We start from the raw sequence: 25,583 nt of genomic DNA, 5'->3' as shown, positions 1-25,583 counted from the left end.
TATGCAGGGGGTCGGACTCAATGATCTATTGAGGTCCCTTCCGACCCTAGCATCTATGAATCTATGAACATTTATATTAGGCATATCCTTGACACTGGGACTAAGTACAGACAGTTAAAAAGCCCAAGGCTGAATTGATGTAATCTTCACAGGTTAGTCTAAGCTACATACACTGAATTGATAAGCCAATGAACAGACATTCATGTTTGATTCTAGAAATGCAGCCACATGCCCGCAGTGGCCCAAGCCAGAAGCCCGGGAGCACAAAAGCATGCCTCCCTGCTTGGCTGGAGCAGATGGCCTGGGCTAAGACTAGCCTGCCCACCGAGGGAGCAGGGCAGGAGGGGTGCACTGGCAGGGGAGGTGCAAAGCATTCTGAGATTCTGGGGGACTGAGAGTTTACTTGAATCTGGAGGGGATCTAGGACAGAAGTTCAATAAACTAATTTAACCTAAATCAGTTAAGTCTGATATTACGTTCACCCAGGTTTATCTTAAACCTGTTTTGGCCATTTTGAAAGTGGTTTATGCACGCTGGACTTCTGTTGTGTTACAGATTTGAACCAGTTTCTGATCACTAATACCAGTTTGTGTGTAAGTTCTGTCCCTAGCCTTTACCACAAAGTAAGTTAGGGACATAAGCTACTAATTCCATGCATGGGCACACTTGGAATGCAGTAAATCAAGGTAGTTTACTCCACTCCCAAAATATGCTGTAAATTTATTCCATAGTTTACTTCATGTTATCTTTACCAAAACTAATCAAGAGGTATCTCAAGAAAATGGAAACTATGTAAGTATGTAGGGGAGCACGCTGCAAGGAAGGAGGAATGGCTCACAGCAAACCATGGAACATTCAAGAGAACTGGCAGACTCCATTTTCATGCTTCTGTGAGAAATCTTCAGGAGTTAAGCGCAGAAACAAGTTACTGCAAGGTAACTTGGGGGCAACCAAACAGCAAGTCAGCTACTCCATGGTAACTGTGCATGTGCTGTTATCATGCAAATACCTCTTCTTAGACTAGGGGTGGGCAATTATTTTGGGCAGAGGGCTGCTTACTGAGTTTTGGCATTTACTGTTACCATCCAGTAAATATCTAAGCTGAGGTAATGTACCTAGCACTTCCTACAGGATAAGCATACCATACAAGCAGTTACAGTGGAATAATAGCCCACAGGCTATTATTGTTTTAATCCTCTAAGGATAGGTGTTTCATTTTAAGTGGGGGGAAAAATAAAAAATAAAAAATTAATTGTAAAAAAAAAGAGGGGGGAGGGTACAATTAAAACAGATAGCTCTATGATTTGAGTATTTCTGAACATGAAACTCTGGACTACATCTGTAAATTCATTACAACTAGAGATGCCTAAAATTTTGGAAGTGAAGATTTTATTCACTGGAAAATGAATATTCAGGTCTACCTCTGAAACCATATTCAATCTGTCAAATTCCTTCACAAAAAACAAAATAACCCCCTCGCCCCCTGAAGAAAATATCAAATATTTTTGAGGGAGTCCCAATTTTTAATCAGATGGTTTGGACTATTTTATTTTGAAAGAATATGGACTTATTTGTGATTTACCGACATCTTTATTTTTAAAAAGAAATAAAACATATTGTTCAACCAGTTCTTTTTAAATGTAGCTTTTTGGTTTAGTAGGTGATCCAAAACAATAATTCTCAAAGGTTTCAGTTGGACAAAAATTAACTTTGAGGAGTCCTACCACTTCATGGAATGCTCACCCCTAGGTAAGGTGCCCAGGCCCTCTACACAACTCATGTACAGGGTTAGATACCAAAGGGTGGGAATTCACAAGAGGCAGCTAGCTGAGTAGAAGGGAGCTGCCTACATTAGCAAGATGACAGCATAATCATCTTGGCAAATACCAAATGCACTATGTCTTCCTTACAGTGATTGCAACAGTCTGATGATGTGTTAAGCACTGGGTTTCTTTTTGAAAAAAGAGCAACTCAATGAACATTGATTAAAAAAATGAGAAGGGGGGTTAAAATTATTCAAAGGAACAATTTTGAGATTTGAAGCAGTACATAAAATTATTCCCTTTTGACTGAAGGTAATGTGAGTAATTTTGTGGTATTCACAGATGATGTGTAAAGGAAGTAAGGATCATCTTCATAATCACAGTCACAGTCTTTATTCTGAACCCTTTCTTATCCTGAGTCCTGGGAATTCTTTTGGAAATGGTGGGTTAGTGAAATACTTCACATAAATCTATGGGTAAATATGAGACTGAGAAAGAAGCACAGTTTTGCTAATTACATCATGTTTCTTTGCAGTTTAAAGTTACATTCCATAATGAAAGTATATGAAGAGACCACCAGCTGAAGTAGGTGCTAAGAGAATGGTTGAAAACCCCTTCTATGCAGAAGAAACAGAGTATTTGGTTCTAAAGCTGAGGTTCTACAAAATAACTCGGGGCAGTGCTTCCCAAACTTTTCTTCAGCATGACCCCATTTCCTCAGCATGGCTCCTTATTCCCATCTTGTAGCCCTATACCACCCTCAAGTGCCCCTCACTCCCCACCCACAGTCCCCTGGTCCTGCCAGTGCCCCTCATTCCCAATCTACAGTCTCCCACTCCCCCAGGTGCTCCAGGACCCAAAGTCCCATGCAGCCCACAAGACCTGGCTGCCACCTGTGGGAGGCAGAGGCTCCTGTGGCTGAAATCGGCCCCCTCTACCCCCTCCATCCACTCCCCCATGGGGAGCACATACAGAGCAAAACCTGTGGGGGGGGAAGGATGTGGACTGCCCACTACAGACTTGGGGCTCTCTGCCCTGCTGCCCTCCCTTGGGGGCTCTGCAACCCAGCAGGATGGACCTGGTGTGAGGGAGGGAGCACTGTGCCACCCTGGCCGGCAAACTGAGGCACTCTCTGCCTGCCTTGCAGCAGCAGGGGCACAATTCCACACTGCCACTGCCGCACCTCACCTGGGCAGCCATGGCAGCATGGAACTCCTTTCCGTGCCAGGTCATGCCCACTGCACTGTGGAGGGGGATTCTGCCCAGAGCTGGTCCAGCCTGGCGGCAACCCCACACCCCACTGTGGGTGCAGAAGTCTCAGGGGAGAGGGCACATGCACCCTCTGCCATGCCGCCTTAGCCCCCTGCCCCCTCTGTCGTGTCGCTTCTGCTCCCTACTCCCACGCCTCATTGCTTGTGGGCCCCCCTACCCCTCCAATATGTCACTTGTACCCCCCTCCCGCCCCAATCCCTGTTTACTGCAACCCCATCCACTGATGTTGCAACCATAGAGCTGGTCAGAAATTTCTCATCCATTTTTCACTCGCAAGTTCCGATTTCCAAAACATTTTAAAGGAACCTACTCACTTTGACTAAGCGTAACCATTTCAGGTCTAAGACAAAATTTCTGTTCAAAATTAGAGAGAAATACCCATGGATGATCAGGGCATTACTGGGGTATGTGGATGATCCATGTCAAGTCTGAGATTTCAGTGAATCAGACTTGCACATCACTGCCCTACATCTCAGATAAGTGGCTTAACCAGCAGACTATAATGTCAATCAGCCTCTCTTTTGATCTGTCCTGTTAGATCTGTCTCACTTTGTGTAAATACTTATATATTCATTAGGCCAGAGGTTCCCAACCACCAGGCCACGGCCTGGTACCAGGTCACGGCGGGTTGGCTGCGGGGTCATGGCATGAGCCCCCTCAACTCACAGCCCTGTCTGTCCACCCGGGCAACCAGTTTCTGGGGTCACAGTTGAGCTTCTAGGGTGAAATCTGGATGGTGAAGGAGCCCTAGGAGGGAGAGAAGCAGCCAGCTCCACACTCCTTGTCCCACTCCCATTGGGCTGCAGTAAAAAAAGGTTGGGAACCACTTCATTAGGCAACAGGGAGAGACAGTGAGAGATACTGGGAAACCCAGTTGCAAGTACCTCCTTTAAATATTGATTTTATACAAGATAAAACAGCTCCAAAAGGTGTATACTGACAGAGACCCAGTATAGCTAACAATTTGGTGTTTAGAGAACTTACTGATGATATGGAGCAGATGAGTGCCACAACCACGAGACTCCTACCCATACTAAGGTGATTGTCTTTCATTTTTAAGATGAGAAATTTCTAAAAAAATTGGTTCCATCTCAATGCAGAATTGAAAAATGTATATAATGTTGAAAATAGTTTCCTGACCTGCTCCCATGCTGTGGGTTTACCTGTTGATTTCCCTTGTTCTGTGTCAGGACAAATATAGGGGCTCTACAGCACAGAGAGACTACAGAAAAGTTACAAAATGCAGCTCTGGCATGAGTTCACTTTCAGGGAGAACAATACACATACCCACCCCTTACTTACAAATCAAGGGACATAGAGCAAAGATCCCATGAGGTGTGAAACTGGGAGGATGGCTGATGTGAAAATGGCAAATGCACCCATTCTCTTATGAGCCAAAAAAGATCTACATACAAAGAGTCTCCCCTACTCCTAAATTTCATAGTGTTGTCAATCTTATAGCATTTAACAACTAATAAAAGCTTTACTTCTGGGCTTAAGTATGAGCAATGGAAGAGGATTCCAGTTTTTAGTGAAACACATAATCAAGAAAAACCTTAACTAAGGCTTTATAACAAGGAAACAATATGGGCCACATTAGCATGCTAAGCTCCTATTTGTCTTTAATGTACCATATTTTTTCTTCTTTAAGTTCTTTCTTTTCAATTCAAGCCTCAAACCATCCCTTCAGCCTAACAATAGAACTGCTTCACCACTCTACATCCACTGGAATAAGAAATGTTTTTCCCTCAAATGGCATAAAATTATAGGCATTCTGTTCCAAGTTCAAGAATATGTTTCACCCCATTGTTTCCACATCTTTTCAGTCAGCCTGAGCACAACCCACACAGATTAATATAAAGATTTAATTATCTGATAATGTTTAACTTAAAACATATACAGTGCTGGCAATACAACATTCTCGCAATCCCATATCATCCACCACAACTTTCTCACACGCCTCTTCATAATGCTTCAAGAAAGAGAGAGAGAGAGAAAGATGTCAAGCTGCATTCAACTGCACGTACTCAGAAATATCACACCACTGTCAGAGACTGACAGCCCTTCACCAGATTAAGTTTCAAGGAAAATGCGCACACAGGTTCTTTGTCACACCAGATAACCAGAAAATAGCAATGCTGTAAGATTTAGTAGGGTTTTTCTGTAGTGTGGGCTTCCAAAGTATTTGCATGGGTATGCAAAGAAAGCGTTTGCATTCATGGTTTCACAGATTCTAGGCAGTCCTCCCTATAAAATAAACATGTGGAGCATAACTACATGACAAAGCACCATACAGAGATTTCATCAATTAGCTGTGTGCATGCTAGCTCCAGAAGCTGCAATGCAGTATTTGTGTAACCCTGCCCACAGGCCAATTAACTCTGCTACTGATACAGCTACAGTGTTTCACATTCTGATGTTAACACACATCTAGCTGGCTTGGGATAACTGCACAGCACTTCCTTATGCCACAGACATGGGCATACAAATCTCTATTTGCCTTAGCCAACTGTGAAAGCTCAGACACATTAAGCTTAACTAAGTAGTCATTTCTTCTTAGCTAGGTTTCCCATTCCTTAAAGCAAATATATATTAGATCTTCGTTTGTTGCCTGGTACCACTATCAGCCTTGGAACTATCCACAAAGCGTCTCCAAACATGTGTGTCATTTTACATATCTTCTGATCTGTGTTATAATCAATGCAATTGATAACTCTGTGTGTACCACATGCTGCTGTTGCCAAAACAAAAAGACATGCATGTGTGTGCTCTCCCTTCCCTCCATTTTCTCTTTACCATGTCCAGGCATTCTTTCTTTTGAAATATGCAGATGTCAGTAAGTGTGCAGATCCTAAAACTTTATACATGCCAGTAGTTGCACGGAAAGTATCACTTGTATGTTTGCTTATTAAGCTCATTTAAACTTTGTGCCTTCTTATAAAATTGAATTGACAACCTCATGGAAAAACATGACAACAAATGAAGCTGGGTGCTTTTAATAAACCAGACTATGGAGTGATGTCAATTTCAGAATGTGGAAAAGAGATAATTAAGTTGTAAAAAAATTTCTCTGAGTGTTTGGAACACACAAACAAAAAGTCAGAACTGGACTGTTATACCAGTGTAACTGCAGCCCGATTTAACTGAAATCAATGAAGCTATTCTGTATTTGTACTTGTATGAGAATATTCTCTTGGCCTGGAAACATTTGTTCACAGGCAGTCCCAGTGCTTGCCAGAGAATGCAAATTATACCTTATCTTATTTTATCAACTGAACTATCTTTCAGTTTCCAAATAAAAACAAAACTTTTATTCTCACACACCATTTTGTGATGGATTACATCATTGTCAGTCAAAGAGACATCAGTCATGTCAGGATCCTCAAGTCTGTGAGAGGAGTCAAGTGTCAGACTGATCATCGTCACCTGTTCTGCAAAGTTCAACAATCATGTCAAACTATCTGTAATAACTCAAGGCAAAAGTCTTTGAAGAAGGTAAATGTCAACAGAGTGAAGGTTGGTACTATAAGACAAAAGCTTTGTAAAGCAGTAGAAAGCCAGCTGCATATAGCTAATACAACTCTTGGCAACCTTGAAGCTGACTGGAAGTGCTTCAAGGATGCTGCTGTCTACACAGCTGCTTTGAACACCCTGTGTTCAACAATCCAGAAACATCAAGACTGGTTTATGAGAATCCTGAGGAAATAGAGAGCTTGCTTGATGAGAAACATTGCCTATATTTATCTTGGATGGCTGATAAAATATAACCATCCAAGAAAACCACTTCTTACAGCATGTGTAACACTTCCAATCTAAACTGAGTGCTCTATCTGATACCTGATTAAAGCAGAAAGCAGATGAATTACACTTCAAGCAAAATAAAAATGAAGTTTTAGGATTCATTTAAAAGTGTATATGGGCTTCATTCAAGTGGTTCCACTCGTCTCATGAATTCAAATGTAAACACCACCAACTGGACCAAACTCTAGAAAGAAAGGCTATAAGAGGTTTAAAACCCTCTTCAACAAATAATACAGCATCAGTGATGATGACTACCTTCATGAACCATTAATGAAATTCATGGTACCAAACACACAGAAACTGAAAAGGTTACCATATTGCTCTCAAATGGTAAATAATAGAATCATAGAAAATTAAGGTTCGAAGGGACCTCAGGAGGACATGTAGTCCAACCCCCTGCTGAAAGCAGGACCATCATCCCTAGCTAGATCATCCCAACCAGGGCTTTGTCAAACCAGGCCTTAAAAATGTCCAAGGATGGAGATTCCACCACCTCAATCTGTTCCAGGGCTCTACCACCACCTAGTGAGAAAGTTTTTCCTAATATCCAACTTAAACCTCCCTTGCTGCATGAGGCCACTGCTCCTTGTTCTGTCATCTGTCACCATGGAGAACAGTCTAGCATCATCCTCTTTGAAAAAACCCTTCTGATAGTTAAAGGTTGCTATCAGTTCCCCCTCACTCCTCTCTTCTGGGCTAGGGATAGACATTCAAAAAGCCTGAGCCTGAATTGACTCAATCTTTGCAGGTTAGTTTAACCTGCAAAGCTTGAACTGATTTGGAGGTGTATCATGAACGACGTGTGCCCCCAGCAGCTGTGGGGGCACAGTAGCAGGGGGAGTGCAGCAGCGGTGGTGGAAGCGTGGTGGCAGTAAGTGGGAGCTCCTGCAGAAGCCGCTGTCACTGTTGGTGGCAGGGGCAGGGGGGTGGTGAGTGCTGACAAGGGGTCAGCGACTGCCTGCAGATGCTGCTGGCAGCAATGGTGGCGGCTAGGGGAGATTGCCAACCACCCGCAGACACTGCCAGCGGTTTTGTTGGCGGGGGGCGGGGGTGGCCAGTGGCAATGAACTGCAGCCACCACCAATGGTGTCAGCAGCATATTTTTGTAGGGAGTGCAGCACAGCCACACTCTGGGGGTGCACGTTCACCTACATGCACCCCCTACACGTCACCCCTGAAGTGTATAGACATTCCCTTTTCATTTCAGAAATGCAGGCACATGCCTGCAGTGACTCAGGATAGGGGCTAGGGGGCAGTAGAACAACCCTGCCTTCCCTTGCACAGTGCTGCTCTGAGGGTAGCGTGATCAGGCCCCAGCAGGATGCACCCCTCCCTACTCACCCCTCCCCCAGCAGCCCAGCAGGGAGTTAATAACACAATATTTATCACCCCTAACTCAGTGTTTATCAGCCCATTAAGAAAATAAAAGCTTCTCTCATTAGTTCAAGCTCTTTTTAAACAACTTTTTCCAAGGAAGAAACAGAGGGATGTTACCAGATACATGTTGATTAGCTCCAAAAAGCCCTAAGCTGACACTGTGCTGTCTGCCTTTATCCTGTCTCCCACAGCACAAACCATAGCCAACATGTGGTATGCTAGCTAATGATGAGAGGTGTCTGTGTAAGGCAGAGGAGTGGGGGGAATCCCTGCTTCAGCAGGGAGTGGTGAGAAAGAGGGAGGGAGCAGGAGGAAACCAGGCAGATGCTGCTGTAAATGCATCCCTGTCAGAATGCAGCCAGGGAGCAGAGGGGAGGGGCCAGCCCAGGGAGCAGAGGGGAGGGGCAGAGCCCTATCTAGTTCAGACAGCATGCTGGGATGCTGGGGGACTGTGATTTAACTTAAACCAGGAAGGGGTTTGGGACAGACATTGTATAAATCATTTTGACCCAATCAGTTAAGTCTGATACTAAATTCAACCAGGTTTATCTCAAACTGGTTTCAGCCATTTTCAAACTGGTTTATGTGCACTGAACATCTGTTCTGTTACAGGTTTAAGCCAGTTTCTAATCACTTAAACTGGTTTATGTCTAATGTGTGCCCCTATCCCTGAAGACTAAATAAGCCCAGCTTCCTCAGCCTCTCCTCATGTGCCCCAGCCTCTAACCATTTTCATTGTCCTCCACTGGACTCTCTCCAATTTGTCCACATACTTTCGATAGTTGGGGTGGGGAGGGAAACAAAACTGGATACAGTACTCCATATATGGCCTCACTAGTGCAGAACAGAGGGGAATAATTACTTTCATCAATTTGCTGGCAACACTTCTACTAATGCAGCCCAATATCCCGTTAACCTTCTTGGCAGCAAGGGTACACTGCTAACTCATATCCATCTTATTGTCTACTGTAACCCCAAGGTCCTTCTCTGCAGAGGTGTTGCTACCCAAGCCTGTAGTGATGTATGGGACTCTTCCATCCTAACTGCAGGACTTTACATTTGTCCTTGTTGAACCTTATACGATTATTTTTGGCCCAATCTTCCAATTTGTCTAAGTAAATCTAAATCCTAGTCCTGCCCTCTGATGTATTTGCTACACCTTCTCCCCAGTCCCCATGAACTTGTTGAGGGTGCAGTCCATCCCATCCTTCCAGATCGCTAATGAAGATATTGAACAAAACTGGCCCCAGGACCTACCCTTTGATACCAGTTGCCAATTAGACATCAAGCCAGTGATTACTATCAGTTGAGCCAGACAATCCAGCCAGCTTTCTATCCATTTTACAGTCCTTTCATCCAACCCAAATTACCTGGCTCTGATGTTATATTGGTTGAAATTATGTCATATCTGACAAAGACCATTTAATCCGATATTTCATGGAGGCAGGGGACTGGGAGGAGATAGAGTTGGGTGGACTACATTTGAATTCTGAAGGGTAGTTTGCTCTGTTAAATGCTCTTAATATTTTATTTTGTTTTCATAAGTTCTTTGACTTTTATTATAAGCCACCCTGGCTTATTTGGAGACCTATAAATCTAATAAATAAATAAATACATCAGACTATTTCTGATATGTCCAATTCATCACCAACCACCACCATTGGAGCCAGGGTGTTTTAAACTGTAGATGACTTCACCTATCTCCACTCTATGAATATGAAATTCATACTTATGAGGAAGCTTCAAACCAAAAAATAAGGAACATAAACGTATTTGAGATAGGAGAGGTATTGCAGAAATAAAGGAAAGTCTACAAGGCAGTGGTCCTGATCTCCCCTGTTCATTGACTGTAAACAACCTACAGCCCTCACGTCAAGCAGTTCAATTATTTTTATCAAATTTGTCTGTTAATTCTAGTAAAAATAAGATGGTAAGATAGAACCCAAAATACTGAATTTCATAGATTTGATAGATTTCATAGACATTATTATTCTATGAGTCTACGGACTGATGAGAGGTAAAGCTCTGCTAGACCTGGTACTAACAACCAGGGATGACTTAATCAGTGACCTAGTGATTGAAGGGAAGCTGGGTGACAGTGACCACGAGCTGATCACCTTCACCATGCACTGTAAAGCTGGCAAGTCAGACCATCCACTGTAAAGCTGGCAAGTCAGTCAGTAATACAGAAGTCCTCAACTTCAGGAAAGCTGACTTTGACAAGCTCAGGAGGCTTGTCAGTGAGGTCCTAAAGGGCCACAACCCAAAAGAGAGGGGAGTTTAGGATGAGTGGTTGCTCCTCAAGGGAGCGATCCTGGATGCATAAGCAAAGTCTATCCCATCATGGAGGAAAGGCAGCAAAAGGGCACAGCAGCCCCCTTGGCTCTCCAGGGAACTAGCAGACCTCCTGCATCTTAAAAGGAAGACCTACAAAGGATGGAACACTGGAACCACCACCAAGGAGGAATACTCTGCTCTGGTCCAGCCCTGCAGAGAGCAAACTAGGAAAGCCAAGGCTGCGATGGAACTCTAGCTAGCTACAAATATCAAGGACAATAAAAAGTCCTTTTTTAGATATGTGGGGAGCTGGAGGAAAAGCAAGGGCAACGCTGGACCCCTGCTAAACCAGACGGGACAACTGACAACCGATGCCCAGGAAAAAGCAAACTTGCTAAATGGGTACTTTGCGTCAGTTTTTCACACATCCCATGGTATGCCCCTGCCTACTGCAGGACAGGGAGGCCCGGGTGAGGGAGATTCCTTACCATCCATCAAAGTTGACCTTGTGAAGGAACACCTTGACAGGCTGGATACCTTCAAGTCAGCAGACCCTGATGGTTTACAGCCAAGGGTACTCAAGGAGCTGGCAAGCATCACAGTTCAGCCCCTAGCACAGATCTTTGAGAACTCCTGGTGCTCTGGTGAAGTGCCTGACGATTGGAAGAAGGCCAAAGTGGTGCCTATCTTAAAAAAAGGGAGGAAAGTAGATCCGGCAAACTACAGACCCATCAGCCTGACCTGTATCCTGGGGAAGGTCTTGGAAAACCTGCCTTCCCTTGCACAGTGCTGCTCTGAGGGTAGCGTGATCAGGCCCCAGCAGGATGCACCCCTCCCTACTCACCCCTCCCCCAGCAGCCCAGCAGGGAGTTAATAACACAATATTTATCACCCCTAACTCAGTGTTTATCAGCCCATTAAGAAAATAATAAACCACTGATAAACCACCACTCCAGCAGGAAAAGCTCCAACAGCAGGGAGACAAGCTGTGGTAGTGGGGTAAGCTGTAAGGGAGTCAAGAAGTCTGACACCCTCACTTTGTCCCCCCCACATGTTGCCCCCTTGCCCCCTTTTGGTTCCCCACTCTTTTCTCCAGCCATTGCTTACCCTCAGCTCCAGCTCCAGGCCTGGGCACAGAGCACATGCTGGCTTTGGTCCCCACCTGGCTACACAGCTGGAGTTGCAGCAGCAGCAGCTTCAGCCATAGAACCAGGACCAGATCACAGCTGGAGCAGAACTGGGAACAGAGCTACTGCCAACACTGCCACTGCTGCCAGGCTGGACAGCAGTCATAGCTCCAACTGAGAGTAAGTGGCAATGGCAGGCTGGGTGCAGATGTGGTAGGGAGAAGGCAGCAGCCTGGGGGACAGATGTGGCAGGGGGGCAGTGTGGGATGGAGGGTGTACTGGGGACAACAGCCAGAGACAACCCAAGCAGGATGCGGGGCCCTGACCCTGGACGTGAGGCAGCTGGCAGCAGTGAGCAGGGGGTGCCGAGTGGCCTGACATGAAGCTGGCAGCAATGCGGAGTTGCCACAGATGCTCCACCCAGCTCCGCGGGGCCTCCAAAGCATGGGGTCCAGAGCAGTCACCCCAATTTGCTGCCCCCAGCGATGGCCCTGACTACAGCTGCAGATTCAACCTCAAGCCCTTGCCAGAGCCCGAGCCAGAGGTGTAGGACCTGCCTGCCCTCCTTCATCTTATATACAAATACAAGACGAAGGGCTTTCCCCTAATGTTGGAGGGGAGCGGGGGGGTCATCTTGGATTCTAGTAATAGCATATGTGCAGGCACCAAGTGCTGAAAATTTTCTGTGGAACTGTCTCCCACTGGTATTGCCAAGAGCAAAACTTTTTGTAGAAATGTGTTTCCCAAAATTTCAAAGGCAAAGCATCAAATGAATCATTACCACTTTCTCATTTCAGTTTAATGATATGAAAATGTTTCCTTTGATAAGAGCAACACTCCTACCCTACTATTTTGATAAGGTAATATATTTAAATTAATTTCATTTAATTTCATTTTGTTACATTATTCATTTTGATATTATCTTATAGGTACCTGATTATACATGCAACATAATGATTTTGCATGCTCAAAATGAAATTTTTCAACTTAAACAAATGATACATCTTTAAAAATGAATGAACATTTTCTAAATGAAATCTTTTGATGTTTCTGAATTGAATTTGAAAATTCTATTCTGAAATAAATTTTTAAAATGTCAATATTTATTCCAACTTGGAATGAAAACACTTGGCAATAAATTAAATTATATTATTACATGTATTAAGTTTTGCATGACTTACCCAAGAAATATATTTCTGCACTGCAGATTGTCTCAGCGCTGTGGATAAGTTGTAATCTTCAGAACTATGATGTGTTTGGTGTGTTGCCCATAATATATTCACCTCTGGAAAAAAATGCATAATTTCTTTTAAGGCACAGAAGAGAAAAAAGCAACAATTTTTTTCCTCATGACATATATAAACTACATTTTCTGTCTGTCTGTGTCTAGAGTCTATTCTTCACTGTTACTCTTTCTGAGCAAACTGACAAAACAGCAGAAGCTATGATGGAGTTATGGCTTGAGCTGTACAGTTTGCATGGAGAAAGTGAGTGATCTGAGCAATAGACTCCACTCCTCCATTTGGCCTAGGAAGGGAAGTGAAGACAGCACAGCCCCCAGCAGCCATTATAGTATCCCTAGGTTCCAGCATGGAAATCAGCTTCCTTGCTTAAAATATACACCCCAATTTGGACTACCTGATTTTGGGGGAAAGGTGTGTGAAGTGTGCAACTAAATATGTATATAGCTAAAAGCAATCAAAATTACATTTTACTATTGTACTATAATATAGCATGCCCTAAACATGAAACCTCAAGGTTGAATTTACGCAATCCAGATTAAACAGGTAGAAGAGGACATAAGTGAGAGAAACCCATACACTGAGGAAGTTGTAGGGGAAGTCTGTAGAAGGGAATAAAGCCAAGTGGAAAGTTGCAATAAGGTGTGAAATGAATGGTCAGGAAACCTGAAGTTAGAAGTGTACTCATACCTAACTATTTTATGCTTAAAAGTACAACATAGTTGTTGATGATTATTTATGCACAAGATCTTTTGAGCTCACGTAGAAATGTAAAGTATATGACACAACCATTGTCTGTGTACTAAAGGTGACTGGAAAAAACACATCATTATTTTGCCTGGGACCTTTCAGTCTAGCCAAAGAATAAAGGTTGGGGTACTAAATTATGGTATAGAAAAGATTGTGGGGTAGGTAGGAAGTTTCTGTAGGTCAGATGCCACAATGAGATGACACTTCTGGCTTGCTGCTTACTTAGGGAGGTGTTTTTCTGAATTCTCTCACACTACCCCAAGTGAATTCCAGGGTACTTTTTTTTTTTTTAATACAACACTGGGTGGTCGTATTGCTATGAATTTTGAAAATCTAAAGATAATCTTGAGTGGGAGATTATCAAAAAGAAAAAGGAAGCTAAATTTTGTCATGGTCATGAGATATAGCTAGGGGTTTTGAGGAAGTTCTTAATTATACCACAATGAGAAGGTGGGTGGCTAATAGAGTCCCATAGGGAGCCTTCTAAGGTTGCGAGTAAACTGAAGGTCATATATGTTGCAAGAGGTGAAATTTACATAAAGTCTCAGCTGATATTGAAACAGAGAGCTGACTGGCTGACAGCCAGTAGACCTCTCCCCACTAGAGAGTGATATGTTTCACCAGAACAATTAGGAAACTGCCCTTGGCAGATATTAGGACCCCTTTCACAACAGTCATGTTACAAATGTATATTCAAAGCCTTGATATTATCTTGTGCCAAAATAATGTCAACTAGCTTAAGACTGATGATTAACACATACTTGTAAAGTAAACTGATGCCAAATAAAATACTTTAATGAATCTCAAGGTGTCTTCATCATTTAAGGGACTAAAGAAATAGCTAACTGTCTTGTATGCTAGAAATTACAATTTCTGTAACTAATGAATAGTGACAGTTTAATAATTTATGAGGCAACTTCATCATTTCTGTGTGTCCTCTAAGTCGTTGAAAATCCTTACAATAGCTCTTAAAACTATAATTTAAGATACCTATCAAAAAAAAAAATCAAACCACGCTTAACACTCAGTTTGTGAAGCTTTTCTTCCCTGAATTCCTTTCCTAAAGTAACAGGCATATTCTATACCTAGAATTAGCAACCCTCAGAAAAAAAAGACTAGCCTAATGAGCTTAGTAGGAGATGAATTATTCAGGTGAGCTTCAATACTGGGTAATGATTTGTATTTGAAATGCTTCCCAAGACCTCAACAGAAGCTAAATGAGTGAACAAAGCATCTAAAAAGGTGGAGGTTAAAGACTTGTCTCCTTAGTTATTTTAAAAGCATTTACTTCCTATCACAAACTGTGTGTAACACAAGCCTTCACTCAATGAAGTACAGCTGTACAAACAGAGTACAGTAACTGGATCTTGCTTCTTTTCCTCAGTCATTTTTCAGCATTGTGAAAAGTTCAAGGAAGGGAATGTGATGATTTTTACAGTCTACGTTAATCCTAGTTAAGGTCAAAAGATTTTCAAAATGAATTACTAAAAAAAGGTGTTTAGTTGCATTCAATTTTCAATGAAAATGCCTCAGTCAAATGAGAATAAGCTAATTCCCTATTAATAAATATGATACTTTTCTCAAAATTTCTCTAAATTGATAGTCACATAGGTAAAGTATCAATGCAGGAGGAAGGTATTAGGAAAGCAAACAAATAAATACTACTGATATTGTTTATCTGACATAATTCAGTCTCTAAAAATATTTTCTGGTCTTTATTTTACAGTCAATAACAATCTTTAATCCTAATTTTACTGAAAGTAATGGAAAAATTCACTTAGCATTCACTGCTAGCAGGAACAGAGTTTATAGTTCAGGCTAAAAACTGATATTGCATTTGAGGTGTTTCTAACTGATGCCAGTCAAGACCTGGGACAAAAGAAGAGCAGCATAGCCCTTTCAGCACATAGCTTGTCCCTGGAATGAATGACAATTTACTCAAATGAGCCATGATTGTCCCTGGAAAAAGTATGCTAACATTTTATCTTGCATATTTCACAGGTACTTAAACTGGGACAATAGGCTTGTACATCTGTAGGGTCCCAGGACAAAAAATAAAAGCTCTCTCCTGGGCAAAATGTGACTTTGGTTTTCAGCCTAAAAGTACTTCTGCCCTAATTATTTTATCTTAGTATACTAAGTACCAGTAATATTCAGGATATATTTTTACTTGAAGCAGCAGAATATTGACATTATGCTCTCTAATAAATGAACCAAATGAATATTGAAACTGAACCAGGGTTCTAAACTCATCCCAAAAATTAAGCTAGGAATTATGCCCATGTTTTTAAACATAACTTTTAGCCATTTCCAATGTTACCTCTAACTAACAGCAATTATAAGCTTGTACCTACTTAGAGTCTAGATCTATCTTCTATGCTGCACCAAAAGATAACAGTAAAACTGGATGGGTGGGATGTTATGGACTGTATTAGTATTGTCATATTTTTTGCAACATTTATTATGGATTTGCAATTATGAATTTGAAATTTTGAGAGACAGTGCCAAACTCTTTATATTGCTTTAATATAGGCCTGAATAATGGGAGTTTTGCCTCAGTGTTTGTCCTCATATTTGAAAAAAATTTTTAAACAAAAATATATTCTGTTTTATATGAATGGGTGAATGGGAAGGAAAAGACTAGTCTTATAGACAATGAATTATTGTGCAGTAAGGACCTGAAACTCCCACTGAGTTAAGCTGGAGCTTTACCCTGCTTTGAACTGCAGGACTGCAAGTTCTAGGATGCAGCATGAAAGACAGTAAACAAGGAATAAAAACCATCACTTAAAGCAAACAGAACTTACAGTGGTAACTAAATAAAAAAGTCTGAGTACAAGGATCTTGATACACCTTACTGAACAAATGTTTATCAGCTTAGTGTTGTTCAGCTTAGTTAAGCAGTTACACCTTGAGGGCTAGGGACAGACATTCAAAAAGCCTGAGCCTGAATCGATGAAATCTTTACAGGTTAGTCTACTCTGGCGAGGCTGAACAGGTTTGTAACCAGACATAGATTCTCTCTGGACTGAGGAAATTCAGGCACATGCCTACAGTGGATCAGGCTAGAAGCCAGGGTGTGCTTGAGTAGCCCTCCTTTCCCTTCCATAATGCTGAGCTGAGGGGGGCATGGCCAGGCCACAGCAGGATGTTCTGATTAGGAAAGTCCACCTGCAGCATCCCAGGCTTTTCCTTGTTGGCTGCTCAAGGGGTGGGGTGTTGCCAGACCCCAGTCGCCTGCTAGCACTCTGAGGCAAGAGGAGGTGCGCAATGCATGCATCTGTTGATGATACAGAGCTTTTCAATCTCCGTCTCTGCTTCTTTATACGGTCTGCAGCAAACTAACAGGCGAGTAAGCCAGCAGGGAGCTGATAACAGTGTTTATCACCCCATCAGCAAAACAAGAGCCTCTCTCCATTAGTTCAAACTCTTCTTAAACAGCTTACCAGCTCACCTGTTGATTAGCTCCAAAATGTCCTAAGCGGTCACTGTTCTGTCTGCCTGTCCCAGTGAAATTGGCCACACACATACTCAGACAACTCTCGGCATTAGCCAGCATACCGTATACCTAGGGTCCACAGGGCTGGGGTCTGTGCTGTGGGAGATGGGAGGAAGGGGGGAGGAGATTCCTACTTGAGCAGTGAAGGGGGAGCCAGGGCAAGGGGAAGCCAGACAGACCCTGCTGTACCTGCAACCTCTGCTGGAGCTCCAACCAGGGAGCAGAGGGGAGGGACCAGCTCTGCTGTGGAGCAGAGCCCTGCCCCACCCAGAGAGCATTCTGGGATGCTGGGGAAGTCTTGCAATGTCTGTCCCAGCAAGGGGTCTGGGGACAGACACTGCATAAACCAGTTTGAGCTAAATCTGTTAAGTTTGATACTTACTACATTCAACCAGGTTTATTTCAAACTGGTTTCAGCTATATGCAGACTGGTTTATGTGCATGGAACATCTGTTCTATTAGAGGGTTAAACCAGTTTCTGATCACTTAAACTGGTTTATGTGTAATGTCTATCCCTAGCCAAGGTGAAGAACCATCTCTGATGAGACTGTGACCGTCCTTTACCTGCACAGCTGCAATTTGCCACTTGAGGCTTGGTGAGCAGGGGCAGAACTAGGAGCCTATAAATAAAATGTTTCCTACTGCAAACCAAGCCAGTGCTGTCAACCACAATGTTTTCACTTTTTGTGTGTTTCTTTTTAAGTCAGATGTATATATTGGCATTGGCTGCAATACCAATAAATACACTAAGGGCAGAACCAGCACTGCAGCCCCAAAGTGCCCAGTGACTGCAGTGCCTCCCACTGCCACCTGGACCAGCTCAGTCCTTTTTTCTCTGGAGCCTTCCCTTCTGTGCCACCCCTGCCTGCACACCACCTGAGCTCCAAAAAGGATCAGGCGCCTCAGCGCTCAGGTGGTGCCAGGCTGGCCAGCAGCCCAGCCAGTGGCAGAGCAGGGAGATGAGCTCTGGAGAACAAAAAAGGATTGGGCCCCTCAGAACCCAGCTAGCTGGGTTCTACCTGAGCTCTGAGGGGCCCTATCCTTTTTTCTCCAGAGCCCCTCCCTCTCACCCACCTCCACCCAGACCAGTTCGATGCTTGCTGCTCCCACTGGTGGTGATGTGGGGGCGGGGAGGGAGCAGCTATGAACAAAAAAAGTACTGGGCTCTGCATGTCCAGCCAGCTGACCTTGGATGGGCCTGATCCTTTTTCTCCACACCTCACTCTCTGCTGCACTGCCACTGCCTGGGCTTCCAGCTGACCAGTCACTACCTGAACTCTGGATAAAAAAGGATCAGGTTCCTCAGAACTCAGGTCATGCCCAGTTGCTGGCAGCTGGGGCAGGGGCACAAGCTCCAGAGGGGGTCCAATCCTTTTTTCTCCAGACTTTGCCCTCCCATGCCACCACCAGTGGAGCAGCAAGCCAATCCAGGCAGAAGCAAGAGACAATGTGACCAGAGACAACCCAAGCAGGGTGTGGGGCCTCGGGCAAATCAGCCTGTGTGGGACCCTACCCCCGGATGCAAGAAAGCCAGCAGTGGACTCAGCAGTGTGGGGGGAGAAGGTGCCAAGCGGCCGGACATGCCCAATTCGGTGGTGGGGGCGTGTGCCAAGTGGCCAGATATGAAGCTGGCAGCAGCACAGAGTTGCTGCACTGCTCCACCCAGCTCCACGGGGTCCCCCAAAGCACAGGGCCCAGGGCAGTCACCTGGATTCGCTCCCCCCTAGAGACAGTCCTGACCATGGCTACTGGGCACTCTAGGCTGTGCTCTGCTCAGTGTCCCTGGGAGGTGATGCACCATTCCTGGTCCTGCTATGCCCCAGTGTCCCTGTTCACCCACTGCATCCTGGGATGCTGGAGGACTTCAACTTGGGTGGAATAGCTGTGGGAAGTGGCCACACTTTAATGGAACAGGAGCAAAATTAAATGGATTAGAGATAATCCTGCCCTGGAGTGGTGTAACTTTAAAATAAATAATGAATGCTTTCAGAAACTTAAAAGGTGTTAAGGTGCAGCCAATCCAGAGGTTAAGAGCTCCAGAAGCCACTTAAAATTACCTCATAACAAGGCTCCAAGTGTCAGTGATTTAACTAATATACAGTTATAAGGGTAAAGCTGGAAAACAGAAAGTGTGCCTCCTGGATGTAAGAAGTAAACTGATCAAGGATCATAATTTACTGTTCAATAATCACTTGCAACAGGAGTAGAAATTAAAGTATCTACAGATAAGTTAGTCACTTTTTAAACTCAGAAGTTCATAGAGGTTCCCACTGAAGCTAAAAGGAGATCTCTTATTCCCCTCTCCCTCCCCCCCCATAATAACTTGAAATGTGCCTAAAGCCATTCTTTTCAAGATTCAAACATCAACAAAATAAGGCAAAAATCTGCATCTTATTTCCCAATAGAAGTAAAAAAAGTTGGCACTTAAGGCATTCAAGGTGCCATCTAAATAAGCGACTAACAACTCATTTGGTTATTCTTAGACATGTGTGATAAATAACTGGAAAATGTAAGTAAGTAAAAACAATATAATTAGTTACATTCATCAGAATGTTGGATGCAACTAAAGCGTTATAGTGAATCGGTGATGGATAAGCTCAAACTAATTCTCATTTTCCTCATAAAATATATGAAGAAAAAGCCAAACTCTACGGTCCTCTCTCAGTTCTTACTCAGGAAAAGTCCCATTGATTTCAGTAGTTTTAATTCCTATGCAACTTTATAAGAGGATAGAGCAGGAGTTAAGGTGAGTGCCAAATAAAAATTTAGGCCCAAATAATGATCCATTCTGCAACCCCAATACAAGCAAAAAATGATAGATTTCATCTTCAAAGTTTGAGGAATAGTGGGAATATTAAAGATATACCCCTGACCCATCCCTTCCTGCACCCCACCCCCCCACCAAAAAAGAAAGAAAGTACTGATAATACTGGCAATAAAAGAATAAGAAAATTGATTCTTCTCTTAGCTTTTAACTTTTCCCTTGTACCCATTTACACTTTGGCCTGAATCAAGAAGCAGACTGTCATAGAAGCTGCAGAAGATGCTGGACTCAAAGTACTGGGTCCAAAGTAGTATTTAACATCTGTGCTACCTCCCTCCACTTAAACAGTATTTCCATTGTGATAATGGACACTGCTCATTGCATTTATAAGATTTCTCTTAAGAATACAAGATTCAGGAAGTTCAAAGTTACCCTTTGTTCTTCATTTTCTTTGCTTTTCACTGTTCTCCACCACTCGCCACATTTTGATTAACAACAGGAGAAAATGCATTTGCCAATAAAAACTGTAGGCAATTCAAGAAGTTGTGTCAATGAAAACAAACATTTTTCATAATACTTCAAAACCAATGACAAGATAAGAATTTGTCAGTCCTTGTAAACAGAGGAAAATTTCTTCTTCATGAAATTTCACATGAAGAACAGCAAGTAGAGAATTTGGAACACATTTGTACTTATGTAAAATCAGAAGTTAAATTCAATTTGACTGCTTTGTTATTTTTTATGGAGTTTGATTCGGTCAGAAACAGAAATGTATGACTTATTTAGTTAGCAGGATACAAACTGGGAACCTTTAAAATTATATGGTGTATGTCACAAAATCACCATGCTGTCCAACCATAGCAGCTGAAAAGAGGAGAGTGGTAGGGCAGCAAAATTTACAGTCACCTCTAATATCCCAAAACTCCACCTTTGTGGTATCTAAACCATTCTACAAAGGAAAAGCAGAGGAGATCATACGGTTCTCAAAAAATAGTCAGAATTAGTGTTAGGGACTGCCACAGAGGAACCTCTATTAAGTAAAGCAAATATGGGCTGAAAAAGAACTGTTGTAAGTAGTGGTGCACCGATGAAGATCTTCTTGGCCAATACCAATAGCTGATTATTAACCAGCCATATTGGCCAATACCAACTCAATAACTGATTTACAGGAATGCAGCCAGGCAGAGTGGAGAACAAATCCCTGTAGGTAAGTCTATGGAGGGGAAGGGACATTGGGGAGAAAAGGGGCTGAGGCTGGGGGACCTGCCCAGCCAAGGCAGTGCATAGGACCCAGGGCCAGGGCGAGGAGCAGGATGGAGCCACGGGCAGCTCGTCCAGGGGATCAGTATCCCGGCACTTAAACATGGCAGTGGGGGCACTTGAACTACAGCTTATCAAATGAGCTTCAGTTCAAGTGCTACCACAACCATTTTAAAGCACAGGAACATTTTTAAGTGAAGCAGAGTCAAGCCAGGTGAGGGCAGATGCAGGCTGCCCGCTGTGGGTTCGGGCCTCTCCACTCTGCTGCCTTTGCCCTGGGAGTCCCGTGCTGGCCACATGCCCCCTGCTCACCCAGCAGCGGGAGGCACAACTTGCCCCCACTGCTGCCAGGCAGGCAGGGGGCATGAGGCCAGCACAGAGCTCCAGAGGAAAAGGCAGCACAGTGGAGAGCCCCAAGTCCACAGTGAGCAGTCTGCATCCATGAACAACTCTAGGGGTCCCATGCCTCCCCTGGGGGATGCACGCAATGGTGGGGAGTCTTTCCCCCGCCACACACACACACCCTTTGGACAAGCTGCCTGTGGCTCCATCCCACTCCCCATCCCAGTCCTGGATCCCATTCACTGCCTTGGCTGGGCAGTGCCTCAACCCCAGCCCCTGCCCCACTCCCTCCCTCACTGTGGGGGCTTCAATATATCAGTGCACCTCTATCTGTAAGCACAAAAAAATCTTAATGCCCAGCTACTAGGTTCTGTTTAACAAAATCTATTCTCTTTGCAAAACAAGTATGTGATTACCCACTATCTTTTGGGCCAATTCAATCTGGGCTACTCTGCTGATACTTCTGTTCTTTATAAATAAATCTGCTGTTTCATGAAGAGCTTTTTCCAAAGATCCTTTTTTTCCCTGCTGAGTGGTATATTTGCATAAGGACTGGATGAAGAGGCATTGAAACAGAACCTAGTTTTACCCCTGGAAGTGAGAGTTGCCTCCTTTCAATAAAATGTGGCAAAAATATTGTTCTCCTTATGCATGGAATAGGGGACTCCTCTCTCATTTAAAAAAAAAATCTAAACTGCAAAATTTATTCTTGTGCCATGCCAGCAAGGAGTAAGCTACATTAGTAAACTACTATATCCACGCCAATATTACATATAAGATAAAATCAGGATACTGCACCAACACATGTTGATCTTCCAGTCATTATAGGATTTTAGTGTTTTGGGTTTTTTAGCGCTGTTTTACTTGTCTCTGGCAAATTGCCGTTAAAATGATAACGCTATTCACATTACCTCATCTTATCCACATTCTTCCTGCTACAAATTTCATACTCATGATACCAAAATAATCCTTTAATTACATCGGGGCTATATAGGCTTAAATGGGAGCAGAATTTAATACAAGGAATTTTCATAGAGGAGTCTGTGGTATACCAAACACAAGGTAGTATAAGAATAATAGACCAGCTTAACTTGAAGACAGAAAAGGTGGAAAAAAATTGCACCTTTTATCTGATTTTTTTTTTAATTTCTTTTAATTTTAATCAGGTTTCCCCATTAGCCCCATTATTACAGACTTAGATACATTCAATATTAGGTGTTTGTATTTTTACTGTGATCATATTTAAAAACATTGATGTATGAATAGTATATCCTGCTTCTCAACAGGGTAAATTAGCTCAGATGGAACCCACACTAACCCTACTATACTCCTTCCCCTGCTTGAGCTACCACAGGTATCTTTACATAGCACTGAATACCACCATTTAGACAGATCCTTCATTTGTATATTCTCATAGGAAGAAAAAACAATTATGTTTACACTTGTGTAGGGTTGGGAAGGCTTCAAGGTCCTATCTATCTTTTTCTCCTGACCATGTGCTCTCTCCCAGAAAGCTGAATCTTTTTACATAAAAAAGACGACCAGCTGCTTTCATGCTAATGAGGAGGGTAGCGCTCATCTCACCAAAAGACGACAGACTAGTAATCAAGGCTGCTCCTTACAGGGCTTGGTAAGATGGAAGTGCATGCTGCATCTTTTGAAAACACAGAGTAGGAGCTGGCAAAGGAATCATGTCTGTCTCAGGAAGTGAAGAACAACTCTACAACACAATCTAACCATTATTGTCTGAAGAGTATTTTGCAAGGAAGATGAAAGGCGCTCTGGTGCTGCATGCGCAAATCATTAATAATCTTCTCTGGTGAAGTAATATGCATTAACTTGTGTCATACTGTACTATGAGACAATTCACAACACAACTGCTAAGATATATTTCAGCAATTAACTTGCGTAACGACATAGATTTAGCAAGTTTCATAAGGCAAACAGCACATGATTGTTTCATGATGCAAGGATGCTTTTCTTTTTTAAAGAAAATATCCTGCTTTCCTCTCCTTCTTCTTAAACAACTGTACATGTTAGTAAACCATTCAGTGGATGGGCTAACTTATAATTAAGTAGTACTTTGGGATATATGCTCCCATGACTTACAAAACAAAAGCTATATCAACCTAGTACAAAACCTGCCTACAAAATCTGTGCACAGGCCAAAACCTCCTACTTGTTCTTCTGCCATTACCAATTGAAAACACAAAACTGCTCCCACACAGAAGATTCACAAAAGATCTGTAAAACTTAAAAACATGAAGAATGAGCTGAGGAAATGTGGGAAGAATTAGGGAAAGCCAAAGTATTACATATACTCCCTGGGTAAAACAAAAGGGCAGATATGTCTTGCTGCAGAAAAAACCCAGGGGGGTGCAAGTTATATCAGAAAACACACATCCATTTGCAGAATTTCTAAGGTATTGTGGTCAGATGAAAAAAGTCTGGCCAGCTGCAAAATACTCAGAATAGTGACTGTCCCAATGCAGAGGTATCCTAAGGGATTTCTTGCCATCCTAACAGGCCTATGCCATTTACATACCAGCTAAAATTATGTTATACCTCTTCCCAGTTAATACTGGCTAAAAACTGACAACCAGTTTGATCCTGCTTTGAGCACTGTCTTGCAGCAAAGCACAGTTTACAGGTATGCAAGCCAGTTGTTCCACATTAAGTACCTGTGAAGTATCCAATTTAACACTTTACCTCAGAAGAATGACGGCTAATTTGAGTTAATAACCATTCAAACTCTGTGTGTAAACAAGTGCCCCAGGCCTGTTTTGATGCAAATCAAATCTCAAACTAACCAGCCCTGGATTAGACCAGGTGTCTGTTTTTAGCCTGTTTTCCCAAAAGAGCACATCTCCTTTAGAAGAGCTGCCCTGCCCTGCCCATGGGAACCAGGCTGCATTAGTCACCCTGCCTGTGCTGAGATCCAAATTCCACAGTTGCAGGCAATGAGTGGGAGTCTGCATAATGAATGAAGACAAGGTCAGCAGTACTTCAGACCGTGAGAAATTCACCACGTAGCTTCTGGAAAACAATGTAGCCAACAGCAATGCCACAGCCTCTTCCCTCCCACCCATGCCCACCAGGAAAGCCATAACTGCACTGATGGTATTGAATGAAATAGAGGTGAATTCACAATCTTCGACACCTCCAACAGGTTCAGGACAAAAGGAACAAGTTTTATCTTTTGTAAGAAAGAACTGGGGATGATAAATGGCCAATAGGAGCATTAGAATACTAGTCAGAAACCCATACCTCTTCAAGGAAAAAAATATCAGAGGATGGGGAAGTATACACAGGGATCACATACACACTACAGAAGCTGCTTCATCTCAGATTTTTGAGACCCAGAAAAGCTTGCTGCACATGATGGGCTCTCACTACAAGTTCTGTCCTACAGAAAATGCAGTTTCAGATCTTCTCATAGGTAGCAATCCCAGTTCTCTAGTAACCTGAAGCACCTTTGTAGCTATGCTAAAAGGCTGGTTGACCTGAACTCTGTAGAAACCCCTCTCAGCATAAGCACAGGTCTTTGGATGGTGAGAAACCATGATAGCAGCTTCTGTGGCTGCATACAAACATTCAGGGAGGTTAGATTGGGTTAAAAATGGCCACCCAATCTAACTTAGTTCACCCAGGTGTGGACCTTACTCTAGTTAGGTGGATGTATGTGCTAACAGTACAGAAGTCAAGGCCAGTTAAATTGGTCTAAAAATGGCCAACCAGCTCTAAGTTAATCCTGCCTCTGAGGTACACTCACCTTAGACTGAGCTGGCCATTTTTAGATGGATCTCCTGTCCTGAACATCTATACAGTTACCAAAACAACCCTAGGGCTGGAAAAGACCAGCCACTGGCCTCATCCCTAGGGCTGCATATTTCCTACTCCCTCCCTGACACCAGGGTATTTGTAGCTCCCCGGCTCCTCACCCCACTTCCAAGAGGAACCAACCAGCCCCATCTCCTCAGCCTGCCACCCCTCCCCCCTGCAATCCTCCAATCCGCTCCTGGTGCTGCTTTTACTGGCATTCACTGATGCTGGGAGCCAAGTGAGTTAGCCAAGCAAGTAAGGGAAGGAGAGGTCATAAAGGATTGGGGG

At 43.2% G+C, this 25,583-nt stretch overlaps 1 protein-coding gene across 1 annotated transcript in view; it reads right to left on the bottom strand.

The window, feature by feature from the left end:
* The window catches only part of AGMO (alkylglycerol monooxygenase), a gene marked incomplete at its 5' end in the record, with an annotated part of 205,063 nt that overhangs the window by 175,672 nt on the left and 3,808 nt on the right, over positions 1-25,583 (bottom strand). Inside the window, one exon of the mRNA XM_006036287.3 lies at positions 12,799-12,902. Coding sequence (XP_006036349.2) covers positions 12,799-12,902 — 104 coding nt within the window. The remainder of the gene's footprint in view (positions 1-12,798; positions 12,903-25,583) is intronic.

The sequence above is a fragment of the Alligator sinensis genome, unplaced genomic scaffold (genome assembly GCF_000455745.1).
Source record: "Alligator sinensis unplaced genomic scaffold, ASM45574v1 scaffold435_1, whole genome shotgun sequence".
Classification (NCBI taxonomy): domain Eukaryota; kingdom Metazoa; phylum Chordata; order Crocodylia; family Alligatoridae; genus Alligator; species Alligator sinensis.
Note: the sequence above shows the minus strand (reverse complement) of the source record. Positions and strands in the feature narration are given on the sequence as shown.